The sequence below is a fragment of the Hipposideros armiger genome, unplaced genomic scaffold (assembly GCF_001890085.2).
Source record: "Hipposideros armiger isolate ML-2016 unplaced genomic scaffold, ASM189008v1 scaffold_41, whole genome shotgun sequence".
Lineage (NCBI taxonomy): Eukaryota > Metazoa > Chordata > Mammalia > Chiroptera > Hipposideridae > Hipposideros > Hipposideros armiger.
The window spans coordinates 2581171-2591565 of NW_017731391.1; the positions used below are offsets into that span (position 1 = coordinate 2581171).

The 10395-nt window shown below is 40.2% G+C and overlaps 1 protein-coding gene across 1 annotated transcript in view; it reads left to right on the top strand.

Annotated features, from left to right (window-relative positions):
• The first annotated feature begins 2927 nt into the window (after nt 1-2927).
• Nucleotides 2928-10395, top strand: part of PPIL4 (peptidylprolyl isomerase like 4) — a 30154-nt gene continuing 22686 nt past the window's right edge. Inside the window, exons 1-6 of the mRNA XM_019638897.1 lie at nt 2928-3084; nt 6977-7044; nt 7132-7196; nt 7452-7569; nt 8408-8550; nt 9059-9155. Of these exons, the coding sequence (XP_019494442.1) occupies nt 3015-3084; nt 6977-7044; nt 7132-7196; nt 7452-7569; nt 8408-8550; nt 9059-9155 (561 nt within the window). The 5' untranslated portion in view covers nt 2928-3014. The remainder of the gene's footprint in view (nt 3085-6976; nt 7045-7131; nt 7197-7451; nt 7570-8407; nt 8551-9058; nt 9156-10395) is intronic.

Consider the following 10395-nt stretch of genomic DNA (forward strand, 5'->3'; position numbering starts at 1 on the left):
AAAGTAGTCAGGGAAGGTAAGGTAGTGCATATTCCCCAAAAGAGCTCTCCCCATAGTCAGCCCATCTATCATTCTTTCACTTGTCTGTCTTTTTGGCTCGCTCTGAGTTCCAGGATGGCAGTGGCCAAGCATGAAAGTTTCAAGCCTGTTAGAGCAGAGGCTTATTGGATAAATTATATCTAAGTAGTTGACACTATTTGATAATAAACAATTTTACTGTTTTGTATGACATGGTTCTCTTTAGGCCACTGTTCTTGCTGTATGCAAGCATGAGTACCATGGAATTTCTTGTTAAAATGTCCCATCATTTGAAAAAAAAACACCACTATATCTACTACAACTCTGATGAGTTATAACAAAACTTGAAACAAACCTTGGTGGGGTTCCACTCACTCATCTGTTGGAAGACTGAGCTTGATACACTCAGCCTTCACATTAATCTGTAAACCAAAAAACAGAATTAAATTGGCAAATAAATCCAGCAGTGTTAATACGAGGTCTGACAATTAACTTCATGAACTTGTTTTCAACGATGTTGCTAAACTTTTTTGATATCAGAGGGATTATTCATTATGAATTTGTACCAACTGGACAGTTAACCAAGTTTACTATTTGGAAGTGCTGAAAAGGCTGCGTGAAAAAGTTAGACGAGGGCCGGCCGAGTGGCGCGCGTTGGTTAAGAGCTGGCTTGGGACGCCAGAGGGCCCCGGTTCGGATCCCACATATGAGGGCCAGTGACACTGCCCTCTACAGCTAAGATGCTGAACAACAGCTCAACCTGGAGCTGGGCTGCTGTGAGTCGCTGGTGACGGCGTAGGCTGCAGCCCCTGCTGCAGTGGGTTGCCATGGGCTACCGTGTGTAGCCAGCAGCCAGCGTGAGCAGCCAGCAGCCGCAGTGAGCGGCCATCCAGAAGCCGGCGACTGATCTGCCTCACCTGGGAAGAGCTCAATGATGGTGCCAACTTGGGCCAGTGAAGCAACATCCTCCACAACTAGACTGAAGAACAAAAGGACAGCAACTTGTCTGTTCCCCTTCCCCCAATTTCCCAGCGCTGTCCCATCCCCCAATTCCCCAATAAAAATCTTAAAAAAAAAAAAGTTAGACGATCTGAACTTTTCTCCAACAGTTCATGGGTCTTGCATCACAACAATGCACCAGCTCACATGGCACTGTCTGTGAGGGAGTTTTTAGCCCATAAACAAATAATTGTATTGGAACACCCTCCCTACTCACCTGATCTGGCCCCCAGTGACTTCTTTCTTTACCCGAAGGAAATATTGAAAGGAAGACATTTTGATGACATTCAAGGGTAATACGAGGACAGCTCTGATGGCCCTTCCAGAAAAAGAGTTCCAAAATTGCTTTGAAGGGTGGAATATATGCTGGCGTTGGTGCATAGCTTCCCAAGGGAAGTACTTTGAAGCGGACCATAGTGATATTCAGCAATGAGTTATGTAGCACTTTTTCTAGGATGAGTTCGCGAACTTAATTGTCTGACCTCATACGGTGTGAACTTGGATGTTGTTTTGAGTGGATTCATGTCAACTTGATTTTGTTAATCGTGAAACACATCCAAAAGAGTTGTTTGCCTCTAAAAATTCAGTGTATTTCTGTGCACATTAGATGCTTTATGTTCTTTGAAGAGAACCTTCCATATAGCAGAAGATATTCTAAAAAATTTTAATACCATAGAAAACAAAGTATGTAAAATGTATAAAAAATACCCCTTTATTTTCACACCAAATAGTACTGTTTGACTCCAAACTTTGGTATATTTTCTTTTCCAGTAACTGATTTCATTATTATTTTCATCATTTTCACTATCAAAACTTGAATTCTTCTTTTTCTACAATTCAAAAGCAGGCTTGACACCAAAGGGAAATCTGAGACATCTGTATCTGTTTCCAATTTCTGGAAAAAAGTAAATCACTTTATTTCTATCAGTCAGCTCCATTATTTTCCAGAATTACTCAACTATGTTTCTTTGAACTTCCGGAAGACCCCCAGGAGATGACAAAGGGAGAGCAAGAAAGAATGATACCCCTTTTACACTTCCAAAGCCATTCACAATTTTTATCTCATTTTTCTTCTAATATATTTTAAAACTGCTTTTACTGTAACCTTGTCTATGTATTTGGAAATGAATTGCATTATACCTGTGATGAGTAATGCTTCTGTTATGAAGAATAACTCAGAAATATCATTGTAGCAGCATTTGTGTTAAATGCTTTACATATATTATTGAAACCTCACAGAAACTTAATGAGAGTTATAATTTACAATCCCATCTTCTATGTAAAAATTAGAGGTTTATAGAGATTAAGCTTTTTGCCCTGAGTTACAGCACAGTAAGTGATGGCCCCACGGTTTTTAACCCTGCTATTCTGAATTAATACATTTTATTGGTTCATAATAAAGGCCAAAAAAAAAAAGTAAAAGTCATCATTTATTTTGTTTTTATAAGTACTACAAAACGCTCCATTGATTTTTATAAAAAAGACATGGGCTGGGGGTAAGAGAAACGGAGAAACAGAGAAATGTGGGAGATCTTTGCCTCATTCTTTACCACTACTGGAGCCACAGGGCTCCCAGGGCCAAGAGCTAGGTCCTGTTCCTTGCTCCCGCAGCTTACTATTATAGTTCCAGTAACCTTAAAGCTGAAAGCGTGAAGAGATAGATATCTGTACCCAAAGATGTTAAAAGATATACTGTAAGTTAGTGTCTGAGGAAAAAATGCAATAAAGATAAAATGTTAGGAAATATTATGGAAATAAGGTAGTTACAGGAATTTGGGATATAGTTGTAAAGAACTGTAAAAGGGTTGAGACTTTTTTGCACCCGCTCGCACCACACAACACAGAGCACGTTGGCTTGAACCAGAGGCCCGGAAGGGGGCGGTGTCGCCGGAGCGATGACGTAATAAGGCGTCGCGCCGTGGGTGACGCGTAGTGTCGACGACGTCGGACTGCGCCTGTCACTGCCCCCGGGCTTGTAGCAGAGGAGAAACGGCGCCATGGCGGTTCTGCTGGAGACCACTCTGGGCGACGTCGTCATCGACTTGTACACCGAGGAGCGTCCGCGCGGTGAGGCGGGCCCGCTTACCTCTCGCTGGGGCGGCGATCTTTCCCCACTCTCCCTGATCCCCCCAGTCCCTAGCGTCGACTGGTTCGAGCGTCTGGGCTGCCGGTGCCAGCAGCCCGGCTCTTTTATTAGCGGGCCTTGGTTAGAAAAGTTTTTGTGAGGAGCAGTCCTTCGCCCGTATCTGGTGCTGGCCAATCGGATGGCGGGTGCTTGTCATTAAATGCGTGTGTGTGTGTGAGAGAGAGGGAAGGAGGGAGGGAGAGAGACAGACAGACGGGGGGAGGGATGCAGACTGCATATACAACGAGAGAGACAGACAGACAGACAGACGGGGGGAGGGATGCAGACTGCATATACAATGCCCACAGATCCTTAGTGGCTTTACTGCGCTTTACTGGTGAGAGGAACACAACCAGTATTCCTTGGTGTGTGATCAGTAAGTTTCGATGAAAACAGGGAGTATGTGCTTGGGTCATTGAGTGTGGGCATCCCTCTTGGATGGAGGAAGGCTGTCTGGAGCTGTGCACGGAGCCTTAGCAAAACACTCATTGATCGCCTACTATGCGAGACTCTGTGCCAGGCCCTGGGATAGGCGCCTTGCCCTTGGGGGTCTAATTTTCCTTTGGAGGAAATCGACGCGGGAACCCATTTAACTTTGTAAGTGTTGTAGTGTTAGCGTGTGTAAGTTGCTATGGAAACCAGAGGAGGGAGTAATTCTTCCTGGCTGGGGGCGGGGAGATGCGAAGCGAACCAAGCAAAGAATGCAGAACACTTGAACTAGCTTTTTCAAAGACGAGTGGAAAAGGAGGGTTTTCTTTGAGTTTGCTTGGAATTTTCTGGAAACAGCAAGTAGTTTGGCGTGGCTTGAAGGAATGGTATGTGTCGTGGAATGGCGACTGCGAATCTGGTTGCATACGTTAGATGGTGAATAGTCAGTCTTGTGAGCCCTACTGATGACCAGAATCTTGGAAGGTTTTAAAAGCAGGATTGAGGCATGGCAAACTTGTTTTCGGAAGATAATAGGCAGCAGTGCAGAGAATGTATAAGAGTATGGAGAAACTGGAGGCCAGGAAAGATTAGTTACCATCAGGGCCCTGCCCCCATGGAATGCACTTTATTAAAGAGGTTGAGGGGCAGGCGGTTAGCTCAGTTGGTTAGAGCGCAGTGCTCATAACACCATGGTTGCCGGTTGGATCCCCACATGGGCCACTGAGCTGCGCCCTACACAACTAGATTGAAACAACTACTTGATTTGGAGCTGATGAGTCCTGGAAAAATATGCTGTTCCCCACCAATTAAAAAAAAAAAAGGATGAAACAAGCCACAATACCGTACAGTGGGTGCCTCCTGCCACACACAGTTATCTTCCCCATCCCCACCACTACATACTCAACCACACGTCCATGCCTTTCTCATACTGTTGCCTCTGCCCCACATTTCTCTCCACTGTGTACTTTTGGCAGACATCCTGCTTATTCAAATCTCAGGTCAAGCATGATCTCTGCTGTGAAGCTCTCCGTTGTCCCTAAGCAGAGTTAAATCTGTTTCTTCTGCTCTGTCTCAGGTCTTTTATAAATCACACAACACATATTTTGTTATAACATTTACCTATTGTCCTGGAATTATTTGCAAGGCTTGTCTCCTCTCAAGAAAGGAAACTCCGAGATAGCAGGGACTGTGCCTTAATTATCTCTATATCCTGAGCATCTAGTGCAATGCCTGACACATTGAGGGGACACACTGAAGGCTCATTATATTGACTAATGCATATACAGAGGGTGCCAAAAAAATGTACACACGTTTTAAGAAAGGAAAACTGTTAAAATTATAATATTCAATATATACTGATAACAAAAGATGAATACAAGACACATTTGAGTTCTGCAATTACAAGAGGTGCTCAAAGTGGTTACCATTAGTGTCCAGACACTTCTGATTACGGCAAACTACTGCTTGAGCAACGCTGACAGAAGTGCCCACTTGTATACATTTTTGGGGCATCCCTGGTATACTCGTATGCATTGTATTAAGAATGTGCAAATGATAGAAACTCAACTCTTCCTGACTGAAAGAAAATAATTGATTGTCTCACGTTACTAGGGTAAGCTTAGCTTTAAGGATAGCAAGATCTAGGGGTTCAGAGGAATTGTATTTTTCATCTCTTGGTTTTGCTTTCCTCTGAGTTTGTTTGCCACTCTTCATGTAGAGCAGCACCTAGCAAATGAGTGGGTCTCTTTCCCCAGAGCTCTGAGGAACTAAAGGGGAGGTAGGGTTATCCCACCTAATTAACACAGACAGAATGTACAAGAATTGGTTTTGCAAAGATAGCTGGGAGCACTAAGAACAGAAGCCTACCCTGTTTGTATGTGTTTGTAAGTATGTGATTGGAGGATATCTACTTGTGTGTATAACTACTTATCAATCCATAATAAACATGTCCAGACTTATTTTCCTTCCTCCTTTTCTCCCTCTCTCCCTTCTTTTTCTTTCCTCTTTTCCTTTTTATGATAGAAAACTTACACAGTAGAATCATGTAAATGAACCCTCATGTGCTGATCACCAGCTTCATTTAACAATTGTAAATATGTAACCAAAAGATACTTTTAAAAAAGACAACATAACCACAAATCATTATCATATCTGAAAAAATTATCAATAATTCTTTAGTATCATTCACATTCATATTTTCCTATTGTCTCATAAAGATTTAAAAAATGGTAATTTAAATAGGATCTAAACAAGGGCCATGTAAGTATTACATTGGTTGATATATCTCTTAAATATCTTTTAATCTGTAGGTTTTCTCCCTCCCATTTTAAAAATTAAGACTACTTTTTTAGAGCAGTTCAAGGTTTATAGCAAAATTAAGGGGAAGATAGGGAGAGTTCCCATATACCCCCTACCTCCACACATGTACAGCATCCCCCCATTGTCAGTATTCCCCACTAGAGTGGTACATCTCTTGTACATTTATTTGTACCATTTGTACCATGTAACATTGTACATGTTATACATTTTCTACTCTTTGCTAGTTGAGTTCTTTTAATGCTCACCCTAAGCCTCCACGAGGTCTTCTAATTTCTCCGAGAAACAATCTCTCTTTTGAACTCCTGTGGCATTTTTTAACCCACGTTTTCCCATTTTACTATCTAAGTGGCAGAAATGGTATTATCAGATATGCCCAGCATTGTTAAGTATTTGTGTTCAGGTATAAGGACCCTAGTTTAATGTAAGCTCCTTGAGGGCAGGGACTGCCTCATATATCTTTCTGTCTGTCAGTTCTAGCTTAGTCCCTTGAGAACTTATTAGCGTGTGTCTCTACAACTAGATTCTGAACTTGGTGAGGACAGGGACTACGGTTTAATGGCATTTGACGGTATTACCAAAGTACCTAAAAGGTAGCCAATGTTTATTGGATCAGCAAGTGCATTTATATGAGAAAACTGGAACAAGACGGTGTATGGATTTTTGCGTATGGAATTATTTTATCATTGTAAAAAAAAATTGGTCCCAGATATTTATTTGATTTTCTCAAATTTATGTAATCTGTATCCATTTTTAGATACTCTGCTAGATCCTTTCCCATCATAGTATCCTCTTTAATTTTTCTTTTCTCTTACAAAGTCAATCTATCATTGCTTATCCCAGATAAGTGTCAGTTTCTGGCGTTAGCTCAGGTTCCCAGGAAACCCTAAGGAAAAGAGAATGGGAAGATACTTTGAAATATATTGCCTTTTTCTAGGCTTACTGCCTTTTCTTATGGCTTTGGACATTTGACCATTTGGGGGAGGTTTTGTATGATAATTTAGAAATTAAATATACTACCTGTGCTTTTACTGTTTAAATATGTATTTGTGAACTACTGTGATAAATTTATGATTTACTTTCTTTCAGCTTGCTTGAATTTCCTGAAGTTATGCAAAATAAAATATTACAATTATTGCCTTATTCACAATGTGCAGGTGAGTTGGTGGATATTAGTTGTGTCCTTTGTTATTAAAACCATCTAACAAACGCTGTGATTTAACAAAGTATCCTATATGTTATAGAGGGATTTTATCATACAAACTGGTGATCCTACAGGGACTGGCCGTGGAGGAGAGTCTGTTTTTGGGTAAGTTCTTTTATTTTTAAATGAGTAAAAATAGAATTGCCTCCTAATGGTGTTAATTAGCATATTTCAATCCGCATTTTAAAATATAGTTCAAATATAGATTTTTTTCCAAGTTCCCTAAATGTATAAAACAAAAAAGAGGAATATTTTGAATCATACATTTCTGTAAAGAAATGGTAACCCTATGTTACTAGTACTTCTGTATTTCATGTTGAGAGTACTTCTATCTTGTAACCTTATTATTTGTATTTTCAGTCAACTGTATGGTGATCAAGCAAGCTTTTTCGAGGCAGAAAAAGTGCCAAGAATTAAGCACAAGAAGAAAGGCACCGTGTCCATGGTGAACAATGGCAGCGACCAGCATGGATCTCAGGTGAGAAAGTGGGTGAGAAGATGGCTTTTGCTTCAAAATGAAGGACTGGAAGGATCCCACAAAGTTATCTTTTAAAATGATCCAGTAAGAAAAAAATTTCAATCAAAGATATTTATTAGAAGAAAAAAAATTACACTTTTTTTTCTATATAACAAAAATTACATGATATCACGAAAAAAATTTTTTTTTAGTTATTTATTATTTTTTAAAAATCTAAGGCATGTTCGTTGTGAGGAATTTAGAAAACACCAAAAAGTACAAAGGAGGAAATAACATTACCCCAAATCCCACTATTCATGGATCATCACTGTTCACATTGTGGCCCATTTTTTTCCCATATTTATTACTTATTTCAAAACAGGGCATGTTGAGCACTTTTCATTCATTGTCTTCTTTAATGCTCACTGCAACCCCATTTGGAATAGATGCTTTTTTTCCTCTCACAGTTTTCATGTGAAAAAACAGCCTTGATTTGTCCAAGTTTTTGTTTGTGGTTTTGTTTGTTTTTTTTTTAGCTGAGCCATCCTGCCACCTGTTGGCAGCTCAGCAGCAGCTCAGCTACAACTGGGACTCGAACTGCTGGTGACCCTGTTGCTCAGAGCTCGCACTCTTGAGTGAGCTCTTAACAACTGAGCCACTCGGCTGCCCCGAAGTATTTTAAACAATTAGGGACTTTCATATATGTGTTGCCATTTGAGAATCCATGTAGTTAATGTAGTCTTGTTACTTTTGTGTATTTTTTGTCAGTCTGTAACTGATTTCTGTTTGAAGTGTGTGTGTGTGTGTGTGTGTGTGTGTGTGTGTGTATTTGTATTTATATTTATTCTTGTCTTTATAGTTTCTTATTACCACAGGAGATAATCTAGATTACCTTGATGGTGTTCATACAGTGTTTGGTGAGGTGACAGAAGGCATGGACATAATTAAGAAAATTAATGAGACCTTTGTTGACAAGGATTTTGTACCATATCAAGATATCAGGTGTGGTTACAATTTACTACCTGAATGTACTAGAATATTTTAATACTGTGATGTTTGACATTTAGTGGTGATGGCATGCATAAGACTGGTTTAGGGATAATTCTAAAATGTCAGCTAACATAAGACAATAAGAACCTTTATAATAAAAAAGACCTTTTGTATTTTTACACTTGTAGTAATTATTTATAATTGTTTATGTTGGGAGGAATTGTTAGTCCTTTAGTTTTTTTTAAATGCACATTATTGAGAAATAATGGCAAAAGTACTAAGATTTAGACATTTATATTTTAGAGTAATGCAGGGTAATATATATAATATCAAACAATGAAAGACAATAACACTATTTGTGAATGTATACTCTAGTAATATCCTGTGCAATAAAATTTAAGAGCTTATGGTTTTTTGGCTTTAGAGATACATAAGACATTTGTTACAGTCTATATGAAAAGTAAAACATGGATTCTGAAATAATATAAATCTAACATTTGACTTGGATTTCTTTTATAAGGATTAATCATACAGTGATTTTAGATGATCCATTTGAAGACCCTCCTGATTTATTGATTCCTGATCGATCACCAGAACCTACGAAGGAACAACTAGATGTAAGTCGAGTCCTCTTGTGATTGAATGCACATGCATAATTAATGCTTCACATAGGTTTTGTGTTTAGCCTATTAAAACTCACTTCTTCAGAAGTGATCAGTGGATCTTACTTGATCCACTAGGATAAGTTTAGAGCTCTTTTTCTTTCCTATGGATGTGTCACGTCCAGTGTGGCAAGGGCAAATGGGTCTCGAGAGGAGCGACACAGATTGAATAAGAGCAAGAGACAAAAGTAAGATTAAGAGCGAGACCAAGGGACTCAGCCAGAGAAGACTGAGAGAGCGAGCCCCGAATCGGGTCAGCGCATGGCTTTTATTGAGTAGTTTGTAAAGAAGTGAAACTGCTGTCAATCAATTTGCAACCGTGTGATTTGTGTGCCTTAAGACCTTTTCCATTAACATTCCCATTGTGTTCCAGCAAATCCTATGCCTTCACACTTCAGCCACATAGCCCCAAGACACTGTTACTGTGTCCTCCCAGGGGAGATAACTATTATCATTCCAATAGGTCCCAGTCACCTGAGACACTCCCCAAGAGAGCTTTACAGATATCATTCCATCCGGCCTCAGTTTTCCGAGACACTCTCTCGACTAATGGGTCAGAGGCTAATGCAGGGGGGCGTGTTATAGAAATCGTCTGTCAGGCAACATGGATGTACTCATTTTTCTAGCTATCTTTTTATTTCTCTAATATCCTTTCTTCAGTTTCTGTTCCACCAGAAGAACCTTAGCTCTGGAACCTTATATGAACACTTTGGGGAAATGTTCTTTTTATCTCCTAACTAAATAGAGAGTGAACCTCACTACCCTGTTATCTTCCAAGGGAATTTCTCCACTGGGGGATACTCAAACCAGGCTAGAACCCAGAAATTTCTGTGGAATAATGCATACTTTTTCCTCAGATATTTTAAGGTATAAGTTTCTGCTTATGAGACTTCCTTAAAGCTAAATTTAAATTTTTTTTTTTTAAAGATGTTTATTGGGGAATTGGGAGGATGGGAACAGTGCTGGGGGATTGGGGAAGGGGAACAGACAAGTTGCTGTCGATTTGTTCTTCAATCTAATTGTGGAGGACGTTGCTTCACTTGCCCAAGTTGGCACCATCATTGCGCTCTTCCCTGGAGAGGCAGATCAGTCACCGGCTTCTGGACGGGCCGCTCACTGCGGCTGCTGGCCGCTCACGCTGGCTGCTGGCTACACACGGTAGCCCATGGCAACCCACTGCTACAGGGACTGCAGC